Source organism: Dryobates pubescens, chromosome 4 (assembly GCF_014839835.1).
Source record: "Dryobates pubescens isolate bDryPub1 chromosome 4, bDryPub1.pri, whole genome shotgun sequence".
NCBI lineage: Eukaryota > Metazoa > Chordata > Aves > Piciformes > Picidae > Dryobates > Dryobates pubescens.
In genome coordinates this window covers 26,329,277-26,347,227 of record NC_071615.1, presented here as the reverse complement: position 1 = coordinate 26,347,227, position 17,951 = coordinate 26,329,277, and the positions used below count along the sequence as shown (strand labels likewise).

Genomic DNA, 17,951 nt, shown 5'->3' with positions numbered 1-17,951 from the left:
GGCTGTTCTGGTCATTGAGGAGGCCTTGTCATGTCGCCACAACTGTGCAGGGACACACTGCACACTGCTAGTGAGGCACAGGGCAACAAGCAGCGGTGCATGCGGTCGATGAGAAGTTCTGAAAAGCATCTTTGTGAGCACTGTTCCGGAAAGGAAGGAAAAAGCAACTCTGCTTACCCAGAGGTAATGTCTCATGATGGTGCTGGTTTCGAATAGCTGTTACAAGACTATTGCCAGGCCGAGCCAACAGAGTAACTCCTCTGTTCCGAGAGACTTCAGAGGCCTAAGATATCAGAGGAAGGGGAAAGAACGATCAAGAGTGAGCATCGGTAGGCACAGCAGTCAGTAAAAAGGTTTCTCATCTTTACTTCTGTGATCTTTAGAACAATCCATGACACTGAGTGAAGGACAGAAAGCCTGCATGAAAATGACAGCTTTACATTTGAGCCAGCTTGAAACAGGCAGGCACTCCTGTGCTTCCAAACAGAGGGAAACCATTATCCACAACTATCACACCTCTTGTCTCGGTGAGTCACTGCAACAGCGTGCCCTCTCCCCAGAGGTGTTCAAGACCAGGCTGGATGAGACCTTGAGCAACCTGGTCTAGTGGAAGGTGTCCATGCCCATGGCAGGGGGTTGGAACTAGATGATCTTTAAGGTCTCATCCAACCCAAAGTGTTCTATGAATCTATGATTCTATGACTCCTTGATGCTGCAGGGAAGGCAGCAGAATCCAGAAGTAAATACAAATTAAAGGTATTGCAGTGATGGAGCTGTCTGGTTCACTGTAAAGAATATCTCAGTAACATCATACAGTCTCTTGTTCTAGCACACCTGCATTTGCTTCAAGGTCTTTACATCAATGTTAATGTGAAAAAAAAGAAGGAAAAGAAAAAGAAAAGCCCACAACACTGCAAGATGTTCACTCAGCATTGTTGCAGGGAGATTGAATATTGGAAATAACATGAAGAATTTCTGTCTATGTAGATCACAGGACAGAAAAGGGCTATATTGGCACAAATGGGGGTTGCCTAACTTGGCTAACCAGAAAAAGAAGTTGAATTTTATACAATTAGAAAAGAACATAATCTGAAGAGCTGATAAAAGGAATAGTAAGAAGGGAATTTATCATGACTACTTAACTGAGGCACTTAAAGAATGCCACTGTACTACACACTGTATCTAATGAAGGGAATCACACCAGGAAGGCAGCTACATCAAAAGGTGGGAAAAACACTTAGGTATGAGGATATTAAAAGCCATACAACAAGGAAATCAGTTTTCAGTAAGTCATTACTTGCTGGGTAACTCTTTCAGGACTAGTGCAAGCTGAGGGGTTCCCATGTCTCCTTCACACCACATGTTTCTCCAAAATATGACCACAGTGAAGCAATGAAGCCACCAGAGGAGCACTGCTACAAAATCCGTGTGAGGACACCCCATACCAGCACAAGATGTGTCAGGAATTCCAACTGCCATTCTGCTGGGCTAATGGCAGCTGCTCCTTTCTCACTGCACAAATTGCAGCACTTGGCAACCACTTCAGGAAGAAATTGCCCTTACTCCAATATTTTAAATCCTTAGCTCTGTGTCCAAGTAAATGGTGCCAGCCCATTTTCAGCGGTACGGCCAAATGCCAGCTCTTCCAACTGGATATAAATGAAAACTGAGAAGCTAAATGTGACTGGCAGGTTGCCTTTGGAGCACATAAACCATAAAGTGTTCACATGGAAGAAGATACCAGTCAATGCCCTTCACGTGTCAACACACCTCCCATGTGTCAATACACAGGTTAAACAATGAAAAATCACAATGACTCTAATTAGACATACTGCAGTTGTAAACAAAAATCTGCTGTGAAAGTGCATGGTGAATGTTTTGCTCCATCGTTCAGTTATGATTTCACTTGCACACCAATATGAAATGGGTGCATCTGCTGACAAGAGACTTCTTCCAGTGCCAGTGAGAACAGGCAAGCCTGCAGTATTTATTGGACTGATGTGCTAACCTTGATCCAACCCTTCCTACCTTTAAAATCATGAAGAACTTTTCAAGCAGGTCATAGACAATTTGCTAAGTCACTGTGCTAGATCTTCTGCTTTGTCTCCTCCTCACACTGCCATGGGTAAACTGACACTGCAAGTTTTGCTCAGGCTTAGGCAGGTTTTGTTCTGTGGCCCAGGCATGCATCCTGACAGGCACCAAGTAGCCTTTATGGAAGGAGGAGGAAGCTTAGGTGCAGGAGGTGCCCTATATTCCATTGTCAGTTGGCATGAAGGCCTTCTAAGAGCAATCATTTATTGGGCTGTCTGTGGGCAGCACAGTCAAAATCACACTGGCTTGTGACGGTTGTGCTAGCAAGGGTGTGTGTTCAGCTCTGCTGAGCTCAGCTTCTCCATATCCAGGCAGATCTGAAGATTGAGTGAGGACATCTCTTTTCCAGCTCCCTTGCACGGGATTGCAGCTGGTGGGTGAGCCTGTTCTTAAGGGTGGTCTCTGCCTCATCCTTGGCAAAGACAAATCCCACGCTCTTGTTGCTATACACAGATTTACTGTGTAGGAAGGGGAAAAGGGAGGAGTTAAACACATATCTCTGAGAAAAATTAGCACCAGTTGGTATTTGCTCATCACTTGGGAACTGCATGGTGCTGGTGTCCAGCCTGGGGCTGGATCCTCTCCTTGCTCAGGTCACTTCATTTTATTTACTTTTTTATTTTATTTTGGCTAGCTCTCCAGTGCTGCTGAGTTGTGTGCCTGAACAAGAATTCTGAACCAAAATGTGTCCAGAGACCATGAAAGAAACCTTTACTCCCCACTTCTCTGCTTCCCAATTCTGGTTTAACAGCTTTTAACCTTAACATAATAAACAGCACACTCTACGGTGCTCTACTTTTCTTCATCACTATCATCAGGCATTGCTAATGCCATGTTTGGATCACGGTCTTTACACTTACACCTCTAAACAATTGTTCTCTGGCAACACAACAAGCAAACTCCCAGCCATCTAATTAACTTCCACTTTGCTAACACTCCCCTTTCCAATCTTTTAGCCAATACAGTACAATTGATTGCTCCAATTCAATGTTTAATCACAATTGCCTCGTCTCGTTTGGCTTCTAATTGAATTGTTTAATTTAGATTAGAACATTATTCCCTAATTAAAAGAGTGACCCTTCTAATGATTCAGTGACCTAGTTCATCTAGTGCAGGATAATCTGACAGATTTTATGGCAGGGTTTAGCAGCTTTGCAATTGATACTGCGATGCTGCAGCCAGAGTGGGGAGTCCAAACCATCACAGCAGCCTTTCAATGATACAATATCCTTTCCTGGGTTTTATGCCACTGCTGGACTTGAGCCTCTTTGAATCCTGATACTTGCTTGATGTGATTTGAGTCAGTGAGGAGATTCATACACTGTTATATTCCAGTGCCGTCTCTGCCTTCTTGCTAACCAGAAACTCTTCCTTTTCTGTTACGGGTGCTGTCTCATTTCTTCTTTTTCATAGAATCATAGAATCAATAAGGTTGGAAAAGACCTCAAAGATCATCAAGTCCAACCTGTCACCCGACACCTCATGGCTACTAAACCATGGATTCAAGTGCCATGTCCTTTTTGAGCACCTCCAGGGACGGTGACTCCACTACTTCCTTGGGTACCTTGCAATCATACATTTCCACTGTGGATGCAAAGTCTCATAGAGTGATTGGAAAGAGCTTCTGACCTGTTCTGTTTATAGCAGGCAGAAGTACTTGGTGACCTATTTTGTTTTAGTTATTGGTAGCCAGTACAGCTCCCTGAACTTCACTTTCAAAAGTCAAGGGGAGCATCAACCAATTTCTGCTAATAAAAAAACCCCAAACACTTAAAGACGTGCTCACTAAAGAATCTGTAGCATTTCTGTTGAGTTTATCTATAGTAGCATTTGATATTAACAATCTACCCATATAGATAACAAAAGTTTTTACAGAAGTCCTTTATTCAGGAGAATACTTCAACAAGCATGACTAGGGATGTGATTGGCCCCCTGGATTCAGCACCTTGAGTGCTGGGTTCAGTTTTGGAGCCTTCATTACAAGAAACACATTGAATAAGTGCTGGAGTGGGTCCAAAGAAGGGAAACAAACTGGTGAAGCGTCTGGTGAGGAGCAGCTGAGGGAATTAGAGTGTTTTAGTTCCAAGAAGAGAAGGCTGAGGGGAAACCTTCTCAATCTCTACAAATCCCTGAAAGGAGACTGGAGTGAGGTAGGTGCTGCTTTCTTCTCCCTAATAACAAGGGATATAGGACAAGAGGAAGTGGTCTCAAGTTGCAACAGGGAGGTTTAGGTTGGATATTAGAAGAAGCTTTTTCACTGAAAGGGTTCTCAAAGACTGGAACAAGCTGCCCAGGGAAGGGGTTGAATCCCCATCCCCAGAGGTGTTGAATAGAGGCAGAGATGTGGTGCTGAGGGACATGGTTTAGCACTAGGCGTGGTAGAATTAGAGAATGGTTAAACTTGATGATCTTAAAGGTCTTCCCCAGCTGAAACAATTCTCTGATCTTATGCAGAAAAGCATAAATGTTACAGATTAGTTTATGAAATGGGTACTCTCTTTCTTGGAAGAGGGAAGTGCAATTCTGTTATATGCACTGCTAATTTTTATACATGCTTTTAAAAACAGCACACCAGATAGAGGCTAAGTGGGAAAGGGCAGTCTTAATCTCCACTTTGCCTGTTAGTGTTTAGGGCAGGCACTTGGAAGCAACAGGCAAGCTTCTAAAGGAGCTGTGTAACTGCTATTGCTATTCTCTACTGAGTAGGAATCATAGAATCAATAAGGTTGGAAAAGACCTCAAAGATCATCAAGTCCAGCCTGTCACCCAACATCTCATGACAACTAAACCATGGCACCAAGTGCCACGTCCAATCCCTTTTTGAACACCTCCAGGGATGGCGACTCCACCACTTCCCTGGGCAGCACATTCCAATGGCCAATAACTCTCCCTGTGAAGAATTTCTTCCAACATCCAGCCTAAACCTCCCCTGGTGCAGCTTGAGACTGTGTCCTCTTGTTCTAGTGCTGGTTGCCTGGGAGAAGAGACCAATCCCCTCCTGGCTACAACCTTCCTTCAGATAGTTATAAAGAGCAATATGGTCTCCCCTGAGCCTCCTCTTCTCCAAGCTAAACAACCCCAGTTCCCTTAGCCTCTCCTCACAGGGCTTGTGCTGGAGGCCTCTCCCCAGCCTCATTGCCTCTGGACACGTTCAAGAGTCTCAATGTCCTTCTTAAACTGAATACTAAAGGTTGTAACACAAAGCAAACTGCCATGTTTAAGGTTGCACATTTTTATGTTCCAGTTCTGCAGGGGAGTTTTAAAAGTACATTTGAAATCCTAAAAATTAATTCTTTGTTACTATTGGAAGGCATTCTGTTCAACAAGACAGTTTACCAGGCAGGAATCAAGGTCACACTTTGATGAGTCAAAATGATTTAGAAGATTCATGGATGTCATGGAAGGGAGGGCAGGAGATCATCAATTTTACTTCAGCACTGTAGCTTACTATGTATTGGCTTGAAAGTATGAAGAAAAGGAGACCCTGTGCCCATATAATCATTAGCTGCTCTGGTTAACTGTTCTTGCTGAATTTCTGTCCTGCATTAATTTGATCTTGTCGGTTTGGCTCATACTACCAAAACTTAGTTCTGGCAATGCCTGTTCTCTCCTAGATTAAACAGATCTTTTGTGAATTTTATAAGCATTCCAAACATTGCATTTGCTTTTTTGTCTGCTCTTGAGTACTGAGATCACAATTTCTTAGCACCAGAACCATTTCTGATGGCTCAGCTAAGAGCCATCACAGAGTGTGTGAAACTGGGGTCTTTCTTTGGTCCCTGCTTTGGGCTCATCTGTTTTTGCCTCTTCTTTCCTTGATTGATCACTTAGTATCACAAAGTCCCTGGGAAGTCCAGATGACACTCTGGAAACTCATTTTGGCTCTTGGGCAGGATGCCAGGTGTGTACCAAGGCAGGGTATAGAGTTTTTCCTCCCATTACCCTGTCTCTTTTCTATACCCTCTCTGGCACCCTCAAGCAATCGTGACTGAAGCTGCACTGTTCTGTTCTCCTTCAGTCTCATTTGACATCTGTATGTTCAGAACTGGTGGCTGGCTTTCTTGGACCTTCATACTGTCCAGGTGACAGATTCCAGAGGCCACACCACCTGCTAAACCAAGAAACCAGCTGGACTGCAGACAGCTGACACATGGCCAGGACAAAGCCCCAAGTGTCCCTACAGACATGATTTATAGGACAAAAGATCATCCAAATATACTTGGAAGAAATGGCATGGAACATGCAGCTCTTAATAAATAGGCTGAGCTGCAAATGGTGGGCTTTTAGGCACCGACCCAAAGTCCTTGGAAATCAATAGAACTCCTTCTAATGGAGCAGGAGATGCTTCCAGAGGGCAAGCTATCGACTCTAACAAAGGTGCAGAAGCACTGTGGGAACTGGGGCACCCAGACTTTTTAAGGTGCCATCACAGCTTCAGTGGCTCATCATGCCAAATCAGTGGCCTCAGTGAACAGTTAACCATTTCCTCAGAGAATTATTACTCAAAAATAATCAACACTTTCTACTCCCTTCCCTGTACTTGATATTTTGGGGTTATTGCAAATTGTTCTTTGTCAGCCTTGCCAGCAAAACCAAGCCTATTTTCTGGGCTAGGTCATCTGAGTTGCTCAGCAGCATTTCTGTCCTGGACATGGTGAATTTGTAAGCAAGCTTCAGACAAACATGGGCCCAAATATGAATCATCATGGAGGTGACTTTCACATTCATGTCAAAAATTCAGTCACAACAGCAACACTAAACTGAAGCTGTTGGCAGATGCAAGTTGCTGAGTTGGTAGGAAAATATGATTGAAACAGATTCACTGATACACTTCCATCTTCAGATATATGTTGCCATGGTCACCCCAGATGGAGAAAACCTACCCAAGCTACTCATGTCTCATCTACCTTTGGTCCTGAAGTACTGACCTCACACCCCAGTCAGCTCCTGATCCCAACCCCATTTGGCAGGGGGAGGTGTTCAGACTGGTCCTGCTGCAATAAATTTTACTGTTAATTTCACAAGCATTTCTCCAGATGTTTTTCTGGAAGAGGAAAATCCTTTGGCCAGAATTCATCTCTACTCTTCTACCACTTTGGTCTCCACAAATCTTCATCTGTATAGATTTGCTACATGACGAACCTGATGGCTACTAGTTCCTCCTTAAGGTCACAATACAAACTCGGGACTTAGGCTTTACGCACCCTGCCCACGGCCCTCTGATAAAAATCATCCCTACGAAACACGGGGAAGATGATCAGTGTGATTAAACTAGGGAAGCAAACCTCAACACACATTACTGCACTACTGCTGGGGAGTATATCTCCTTGGAGCATGAGGCTGCTGAAGTATCAGGCTATAAAAAAGAATGAGTGACTTGACTTTACTCAAGCAAAACTAGGATGTCAAAGAGGGATTCTTCTTTTAAAATCTATTTTGTCACAATTTCACTTTGGTTATTTAGTTCTACTTATTTACTATTTTATTCTGAAAATGGTCAAAATATAAACCTCCATTGCCAGCAAGCTGTGAGATAAGCCCTCCAGAAAGGAAAAAAACACAAAACTCTTATTTCCCCTTGGAAGATAAAATTCCACAAGGCACTTTGAGTAGAATAGAATAAACCAGGTTGGAAAAGACTTTTGAGATCATTGAGGCCAACCTATCATCCAACACTATCTAATCAACTAACCCATGACTTTGCTTAAGTACATTTCAAAGCTAAAAAATGCTTTTAATTCTACAGAAGATTGCTGTCAGAAGTTACCTCTCCAGCACTGTAGCTACGGAGTCGCTGAAGATGTTGCCTGTGAGTCAGGTGATTGGGGAGACGACCATTCTGCAGCGGGATCCTGGGATCAATGAACGTGGTAGCACGGCTGTTGTGGTCCACGAAGAAAGACTGAAACACACAGGAACGATGCATTTTTGTAAGAAGACTGCCAGCACTGTGATGGCGTCATAAAGTGGGTTGTATGGCAAGAAATACCCTGTTCAGCAAGCAACAGGACATTCTCAGTCAAAGCTAGAACGGCTCTTGGAAAATACTTGAAGCTATGTAGGTCAAAATCACATGCAATGATCATGACGTAAACAAGCCAGAAGAGAATAAAATTGCTGGGGAACACTGCTTTAGCCAGGTTGGTGCTTCCAGAAGCCACTCAGCAGAGCTTCACTGGTGGCAGAGCCATTAGGCCAAATTTTGCAGTCATGACAGGCCTAGACTCTGGATTAAACTTTTTTATTAGTCCAATGCTGCCTTGGCTATGGTGTGATACTCCACAGAAAGTTAGAGGGTCACCATTATGCTTCAAAACTCTCAAAGCTTTTCCCCTGCTTCTAAAATAATTCTGCTTGCTGCCCGTGCTTTTTAAACCAAACCTTCACCAAGTTCGAGTGAAGACAGAAGGAAGCTTTAGTCATCACGTAGCCTGGTGTGCTGTGTTAAACCAGCCATTAGTTTTGTTGGCACTCTCTTACCTTGCCCTGCTGGTCAGTTTTAATCTCCCAGCCACGAGGAAGCTCCAGCCGAGTATCAGCAAACATGTTGATAAAATTTACCAGGTCTCTGTTGTGCTGATAGCGCTCAAAGTTACGAGCATCTCTACGGATCTTCAAAATCATATGCTTCAAGCAGGTACTGTTAGTGAAGACTCGATAGGCACTCTGTGAGATGGGAAACAGAAGCGAGGAAAGCCAGTCACGGAGTCACAACACCACACTTGGTTATTCCATGGGACACAAGACTCAAGAACTGAAACAAACCCTGACAGGCTCAAGAATTGATTCCAACTCACTGTTTTAATCTGAACGACTACTTCACATGAACACCTAGAATTGAGAAATACAATCTGGAAAGTGAAATACCCCACACATCATGCACAGCCAGAACCAGCAGCAGAACCAGCTGCCTTTCACAGAATCATAGAATCAATAAGGCTGGAAAACACCTCAAAGATCATCAAGGCCAACTTGTCCAACCCTACACCTCATGACTACTAAACCATGGCACCAGGTGCCATGTCCAATCCCTTTTTGAACACCTCCAGGGATGGTGACTCCACCACCTCCCTGGGCAGCACATTCCAATGGCAAACAACTCTTTCTGTGAAGAACTTTCTCCTCACCTCCAGCCTAAACTTCCCCTGGCACAGCTTGAGACTGCATTCAGATAGTTATAGAGAGCAATAAGGTCTCCCCTGAGCCTTCTGTTCTCCAGGCTAAACAAGCCCAGCTCCCTCAACCTTTCCTCACAAGGCTTGTGCTGGAGGCCTCTCCCCAGCCTCGTTGCCCTTCTCTGGACACGTTCAAGAGTCTCAATGTCCTTCTTAAACTGAGGGGCCCAGAACTTTCTAACCCAGTCCAAAAAAGATGATCAGCTACAACACCTCACATGGGATGCAAGTGGTGTGCCTGTTTCAGCCTTTGCACTGGTCATCAGAAACACAGCTTGTGTGACTGGATGATGCTAGGGAGATGCAACAACATCTGGGAACATGTATTTATGTTGTAATTCCAATCAAGATACATGTGGTAGGATTCATGAACTTAAGAGGACTGCAGTGCAGATGTCTACATCTAAGCTCGCAGTCTTATTTATGGTCACTTTAGAGCCACAGGACAGAAACAGACACGTTCAGCTGTCTGTTTTTGGAAGATATGAATCGTTTCCTGGAAAGCAGTATTTGTTTCTGCAGTGACTACAAAGCACGTCAGAAGGAGATGTTTTCATGAGTGAGATGAACACCACCCCTCAGGCATCAAGCTGTATCTCACAAAGGGCATTAAATGCACTGGAACAGTTGTGAGTGAGTTTGTGCTGATCTGGCTGCGGAACAGGGGCCAAAGTGAATTATATTTGTGGCCAAAGAGTGTTCAGTGACAGAGAGCCACAAAATTTACTTAGGCTGACAAGTGTGTTCTCATCTGCTCCTGGGTTCATTTAGTGAAGGGAAAAAGCTGCTCAAGACAGGATAGGAAACGTTAGAATAATCTGCAACCCCTCTGAGCATTTCACTACAGAGGAAATGAGCGTGTTGGTTCTGCTGGTCAGCCCAAAGCATTTCATTATTCACTGGAGTAATAAAGGATCACTGGAAGGCTCTGGTCTCCAGCCAGCTGAGCCCCCGTGTGTGTACCTGTAATCTGTCCAGAGAATCTGACCCCAGAGCTCTGAATTCTCAATTTCTGTGTACTTTGTTTTAACCACTATAATGCAATAAAACCTTTACAAGTATTACCTTTATTATGCAAGGATTTATCGTGGTGGTAGTGCTGAGAAATACTGCCTGCAGCACAGGGTCCCTTAATTACAGCAAGGGTTGGTAAATGTTATGAAATCACAGAGATACAATCTCTGCCCTGAAGATATGATCTCTGCCCTGAAGACATGACCTGGTTAAAACCCAGGAAAGCTTCATGGTCACAGATTGCTAAGATCCCAGCCTGCTCCGTGACAGAAGTTGTATTTTGATCTAATGTTTTACCAATGACAGAGTACCTCTTAGGTGCACGGGGTAAACAAAAAAAGAGTAGGTTTCTGTTGGAAATAAACTATCTGAAAAATGAGAGACTTTCCCTTTTAATTCCAACTGCTGGATAATATTTTCCAATCCTGACTTCACTGGCATAATTAATAGCTTGAAATTGTAATAGAGGCTTGTGGTTAAAATATTACAACCATGTTATAGCCAAAAGTTATGTGGGCCATTATTTCTGTGCAAGTGGAATCTGCATGACCATTTGACAGATGTTCCAATAGATTCTTCTGGCTCTCATAGTAGAGACAACTTTATAAACTCAAACTGAAGGCCTCTCTTGACTTTTTTTTTTTTTTATTATTTCAGTGAGAAATAAATTTGAGATTCAGTCTCTTGTAAGCTGTTCCTCACACCACAGAGGAATCACTATGCTCACTCTGCAAACAGCTATGCCAAATGAAAATGATATTGCTCCTAGCTGTAAATCATCATAGATCATGCTGCCAATGGAAGATATTACGTGCATTCCAAAACCTAGTTCAGGTAGTATCAGATGAATTAATATATGCCCTCCTCTGCAAGATTTCATGGACAATAATCTCTGGCAGATGCATGGAGATGGAGAGCTGGCTTCAACACACAAAGTGCCACAGCCAGACTTGACCCCTGTAGCTACCTAAAGACCTGCACTGAAGCAACTCCTCAAGTGTTTTAATTTCTTTTCCTTTCAAAAAGAAAGGTCATCCTTACCCAGAAATGGATGACTTTCCAAATATTCAGAAGTCACCTGCAGATGCCTAGCTGAACTACATTCAAGACTGTCAATGGTATTCTGGGGTCACACTGATCTTAATAGAAGAGTGTGACCAGCAGGTCAAGGGAGGTTCTCCTCTCACTCTACTCTGCTCTGATGAGGCTACAGCTGGAGTATTGTGGCCAGCTCTGGGCTCCCGAGTTCAACAGGGACAGGTAACTAAAGGAGAGAGCACAATGGAGAGCCACAAAGATGCTGAGGGGATTGGAGGATCTCTTTTATGAGAAGAGGCTGAGAGACCTGGGGCTCTCTAGCCTGGAGAAAAGAAGGCTGAGAGGGGATCTTACCAATGCTTATCAGTATCTAATGGGTGAAAGTCATGAGGACAGAGCTGGGCTCTTTTTAGTAGTGCCCAGTGATAGGACAAGGGGCAGTGGGCACAAACTGGAACACAGAAGGTTTCACTTGCACTTAAGGAAAAAAATTCTTTCCTGTGAGGGTACTGGAGCAGGAGACTTTTAAAACCTGCCTGGACACATTCCTCTGCAACCAGTTCTAGTTGTACCTGCATTAACGAGGGGTGGAGGGGTGGGTGTTGGACTAGATGATCTCTGAAGGTCCCTTCCACCCCCCACCATTCTGTGATATGGAAAACTAGGACTACATCTCCTTATGAGATTTCCCTGTCTGCTTCCTCCTGTCATTTCATTTTTCCTACTTCACACTAGGTTTGCAAGAAAACATGCAGGTCTATTGTGTTATTGGGGAAAATTGCATTCTTACATTTTCATTCTTATTTTTTCACTGACTGAAGTCAGTATTTCTTTCACTGCATTATGCTCACCTGCAAACTACATAAGTTAATAATTTTTCCCTCTATTTCCCTGACAGATAGTGGTGTCTGAGTAAGATTTCTCAGGAATGTGGCATGAAAGGCCACAACCTCACTACCTGCAGCAACAGACAACAGCAATCAACCAAGCTGAAAGCAAGAGTTCCTGCTTATTCTGGAAGGATAACATTAATGAGCTTTTTTGTACCTGGGAATTCCTTGTGTGAGGCAGAAACCCAGCAAAATTCTCCTAGGAGGAGCCTGCCTGTACAGTCCACTACCTGGTCTGGTGCTCAGAAAGGACAACTGTTACACGAGTCATACCAAACAAATTCATGATGCATTGTCCCCAGAGACCTGAGACATAGCATTTGGATTCAGAAATCCGTAGTGAGAGAGAGCAAGTCTTGATTACTCACATAGTTTGCATGCAGCACAGTGAAGAACTCGGGATTGGTGATGAACTTCACAGCTGGAGACTGCAGCAACAAGGTGATTTTTTGAGAATTCACAGGAGAAAGGGAACCTTCCCTCCTAACCTCTGGACAAAAGTGAAGAAGACAGCAAAGTTTTATTAATGCTATGGAAAGTACAGTCTGTTATTTTACTTTTAATGAATGGCTGAAAAAGTGGCTGTATAAAAAAGTCACCACCCTGCCCAATGCACCTAACCTCCTTTGTGTTTTTATGACAAGCCTGAATGCAAACTGGTAGATGTGCTTGTTACGGTTAGTGATGCAGGGCTTACAGCAGTAGGGCAGGAGCTGTATGCTCTTCTGTACTGTTTGTGACACATCTCCTGCTGCTTCTCAACATTATTGTGACACAACAGTTGTTATCAGCTGATGATTTGGTTTTTTGCCACCCAGGTCCTGACTGGTTCCCCTCACTGCTAATTTTAGAGAACAGTGATTCCCCAGTCCATCTTAAGGAGTTCACCAGCAGAAAGCATTTGGTAACAAGACTGGATTAAGGAAGCCCCCTGCACAGCCACTCACATTCATGTTGGTACTGCAAAGCATTGCCCCTTGTATTATTTTTGGCAAGTCCACAGTTTTGGGAACTTGTATGGCAAAGAAAAGAAACCACAGACACAAAGGGATACTTTCTGATCTGTACAAATTCATGAAACAAAGGAAGAGAACCCAGCAATTGAGAATGTAACTCTGTAGAAGTGGGAACTCCTTGACCTTCTACAGGCACATGAAAAATGCTTCCTACTATAGAATTACGTCTCGAGTGTGCAGTTGTGGTGTTTTCAAAGACAAGCCAACTTTTACTTGCAGTCCAGGGAAATTGGATGCAAACATCATCCACAGAATACATAGGGATACTATTATTTTTTTCTTATCACTTATCACTGTTCTTCCTGCTAGAGACATCTTAGGTTATCTACTTAAAACTGAAGACTGGATCCATTGCTGGGGATGAATTGACTTTTGTTGCCTTAGAATCTGGATTAATACATCTAAATTGTATTCCTTCTGACATTTTTCTTCTAAATTAAAAGGCAAACAGCAAATAGGTCTTACAGTGGTCTTTTCTTATTCTAGTGTGGTTTACACCACCCTTGATCTTTTAATTCTTGGCATTTTATACAATGTTGACTTTTTACTTCTAAACCCAAAGCAATTATCTATAGCAAAAAGCATTTCCTAGTCATTTAAGATGGCACATATACTCAGTAGTTCTTTGTGGTCAAAACAAGAAAGTCAATGTTACATAATAAATTGACCTAAATACTTACTGGTAGCAATTCCTATTAAATTACTACTTTATTATCTAGGCTATTATAGTAAATGATTATAGATTTTACAAGTAATGACTACATTACATTATAATTTCAATATTAATGATACAATGTGGACCTCATTTCCATTTCAGCTACTAACAGAGAGGACTAGATTCTCCCTCTAAGACACAGAGTAGGTAATAGGATCCCTTAAATGGCAAAACAAGGGATTGCAAGGCAACTTAGAATATCAAACATTAAACATTCTTGGTACAAACAGATTTTCAATCTAAAAACACCTAATGGATCAGGAAAACAAGAAGGCAACATGGAGTATTTTTCTAAACCTGTTCAAAAAAAAGATTTGCCTATTTCTCTGTGTTATTCTTGCTTTTCAATATGGAGCATTAAGAAAATTCAAGCAGACGTGTTGGTTCTTTCTCTCTGCCAACAGAGGGAGGGCCAAAGGATGGCAGGAAGTCATATTTGCTTGCAGCAAACAATGCCGAACACAAAATTAGGTGAGGATGAGAAAAGAAAGAGAACTGAAGTGCAAATTCCCAAACAGGATTTGAAACATTTTTGCATGTCCACAAGTTACCAAGTGGGCAGTACTCAGACTGCTGATGCTTCTCACCTGAAACAAACACTTAGGCTATGGTTTCACAAATGTTTTAAGAAAATATGACTCATATGAAGAGTTCCCTGCAATCCCATCCTGCCCTACACATGCTGCTCTTCTTTTCTGTAGTGACACTTGTTTTTGTCTAGTCATCTAGTGAGCCAGATGAAAGAACTAATTGGGATGAAAATAACATTAAGTACAAGAAACAAGGTTATTTTTCAGTCAGATAGGTCTGTGCCCTGGTATGGGGTCCTGTGCCATATGCTGTTACTGAGCAAAATGATAGCTGAGTCTCCTTCAGTGGCAGCCCTCACTTTGATCAGCTCATAGCTATCACAGAATTGCAGCTGTCCTGATGCCAGGACCCCTGCAGGTGTGACCATACAGACAAGTGTGGCAGTGCAAAAGCCATGTCCAGGGAGAATAAACTGCAATGCCCCAAGATAAAAATCACACCGCAGCAAAAAATAAGAGAGTGCCATTTTTGAAACCACTAAGGTGAATAAAAAACAGATGCCTTTTCCATTTTAATTTCAAACAGGCCTTTTCTAAAGTAAAAATGCTTTGCCTGTCTTAGTAGATGTCAAAAATACCCTGAGGTCCTTTGTATGTAGCTTTGTACCTGGGGCTTCAGGTCTAAAAGTTTCAAGCCTGAAGTTCTTTTCTTTTAATTAGTTTTTGCAGCCCAGTCTAACAAAGTTCCAGTCTCCCATGGAAATGCAGATTTCCCCAGAACTGAAGGACATCACTGAATGGCACTGAAGATGCCACTCGGGAGCTTCTTCCCCCATACCTGAGCTTGGCTGGGAAGGCTCAGCTTCAGAGTCACTTCCTCCTCCAGCAGGAACTCTCTCCACCCTGTTGTTTACTACGGCATCGTCTTCAGTCCGCTCTGTTGCAATGGTTCGCTGGATGTTTTGGTATCTACACACATTCAGAGAAAGGAACAGCATGGTTGAGTTAACAGGAGAGCTTTCTGGCGGCTTTCTACCTAAATCAAAGCTGGTTTTGAATGATTCCAACACTTCCATCTTCAGCATACAACAAAGTCAGAGCACACCTGACTCTTCAGCTGATGCTGGGTCAACCATTATTCTGCAAATATGGCATTTTGCACTGACTAACAAATAGCTACAAAGGGTGAAAGCTAGGAATACTCAAAGGTCAAATTTAGACAGGTGCTTAGGCTACAGGTTGATACTAGGTTTCTCTTTAAAACACCTGGACATCTGGAACCTCAGTGTACTGGTGGATCATGGTTCCCCTTCTCATTCAGTCATAACCAATGAAGTAAGGATCAATTCTGTGAAGTGCTGAGTACCCTTCAGTCATATTATTACAGTAATGGATGCATATGTGCAACCCTAAAGGTAAAGACTATTGAGAATTGATAATAATGCATGGCCAGCAGTTGGGAACACTGCTACTGTGGCAGGCAATATGGACTGTAGACTAGTGGGTAGTATGACCTCAGAGAGCTACAATCTAATTGATATGACATCCAGAGGAAAGAAAAATAGGATGTCACACATGAGCTGAGTGAGCAGCTTGAGGATGCAAGTGTTAAGTTCCTTTGTGGAAATCAGAGGGATTGGGCACCTAGCTTGGGTGCAACCAGCTGGAGAACAAGAAAGAGAAAACAATAAAGAGATGACCAAATCACAGTGAGAAGACCAACAGAAGAAAAGTCTGAACTAAAACCTGCAAATGCCTCTAAAAAAAATCTATAACATCATTTCCATGCTAATCATAGAACTCATTCCCACATTATTTTATGTCAATGGGACTGATCATGGTCTTAGTGATGAATCCAATCCTAAATACTGCAATAGATTGGGAATAAAGTATATACCTGGCTGGGGGAATAACCTAAGTGTTTGGTATTTGCACTACACAAAACAAATGCTACTTAACATGTTGACTTGCACAGATGAATAAGATCAGAGATCAAGCTTTCTATGGTTCTACTGGCAAGCCATCAAGGTAAGTCTATATATTGAATATGCATTTTATATACAGAGACAAAAAGATAAGAAAAAGAAAGTGTAAGGAGAAATTAAGAAGCAGAGAGAAAGAAAATAGGCTCTCTTAATCATTTTAATTAGCTTTTACTCCACCCCAGTATTTTGAGTCCTTATTTCTGGATTACATTTCCATATGTATATAACCCAGGATGGTTTTACTGTCTGCATGTAATCTCATTTAGCACTGTTTGTCTCTCACTTTTCTGACTTTTTTCTGGTTTTTCTTTCATCTCAAGTTCTGACTTACCATTGTTACTTAATTTCTTTTTCTATTTCTTAATGCACATTTTATTCCAAAGGAGAAGACACTCAAGAGTTAGTTCCTCGAAGTGACACAAGATCATTAAAGACAAGCAGTTAAGATTTGACTTTTACATCTCTTAAGAGATGTCATCTCTAGCAGTTCACTGAAACCCAATCTTGGATGGAAGGGACAGAGATAATTAAGAAAAATAATCAAAGTTTTAATAGATTTATGCTAAACTTTCACAGTACTATGCGTGTCCTCCAGTATTCAAAGTCATTTGAAACTCCATTTAATGTACACTTGGACAGTTTAAGTAAACAGCCTTCTTGACAAGGCAATTCCAATAGCAGGTTTCACAACAACCTGAATTTACTAGAGTTTTAAACCCTCTGTTTTAGACCTACATTTTACATTTTAATTCACTTGACTGCAGGCAACTGAATGAACTTTCCATTCCAGTACTGGAAGAGTTTTACAACACCCACATGTAATGGAAAAGGGGGAAAGAAGTTCATATAATCAAGGAATATAAGCATGTATATAAAAAAAAACCCTTGTAGCTTCCATTTAATTAGATGGTAGAAAATCCCTGCTGGCAAACCTTAAAGAGTAACACTAGCTGTATGCCAACAACAGGCTACGCTTTTCTTTTGGGTCTCAATACTATAAAATCTTATATAAATACCAGAAAATGCCAAAGTAATTGGAGAAAACATTGAAAGTGCAAAAGTTATGGGAATGCCTCTGGAAATTCCAGTCTCCTTTCAAAGTGATTTGTCAAAGAAATGAAGGTTTAGAAATACCACACTTAACTATTAGAGTTATAATTTATGGTACTTACTACCTTTTAAGTTAGTGCAAAGACAAGCCTAGTTACATGTGTGCTGCAAAGCACTTTTCCAACAGAGCTCCTAACAAGTGTTATCTCCTTTGCTAACAAGTAAGAAAGTCAGGTAGCAGTGTGGAAAGTGAGCAAGAGTCTTTAAAATAAGAAGCATGGATGTCTCTTTGGAGTTTGCCTAACACCTGGATTCCAGTTTTGCATTCCCTGTAGCCTGAAATGGTTCATACAGCTAATGGGAAGCTTGGAGCACAGAAGGAAAGCAGAACTAAGTTCAAGCACAGCTATGGGGCTTTTTTCAGGCTGAGTTTCCAAAGCTTTG

General features: G+C 42.2%; 1 protein-coding gene across 6 annotated transcripts in view; it reads right to left on the bottom strand.

The window, feature by feature from the left end:
• The window catches only part of HECW1 (HECT, C2 and WW domain containing E3 ubiquitin protein ligase 1), a 290,701-nt gene that overhangs the window by 47,883 nt on the left and 224,867 nt on the right, over window positions 1–17,951 (bottom strand). For all 6 annotated transcript variants that reach the window (XM_054160975.1, XM_054160974.1, XM_054160972.1 and 3 more), the window contains 5 exons: window positions 15,311–15,441; window positions 12,580–12,701; window positions 8,575–8,760; window positions 7,862–7,996; window positions 178–283 (listed from right to left, as the gene is read on the bottom strand). In XM_054160975.1, coding sequence (XP_054016950.1) covers window positions 178–283; window positions 7,862–7,996; window positions 8,575–8,760; window positions 12,580–12,701; window positions 15,311–15,441 — 680 coding nt within the window. The remainder of the gene's footprint in view (window positions 1–177; window positions 284–7,861; window positions 7,997–8,574; window positions 8,761–12,579; window positions 12,702–15,310; window positions 15,442–17,951) is intronic.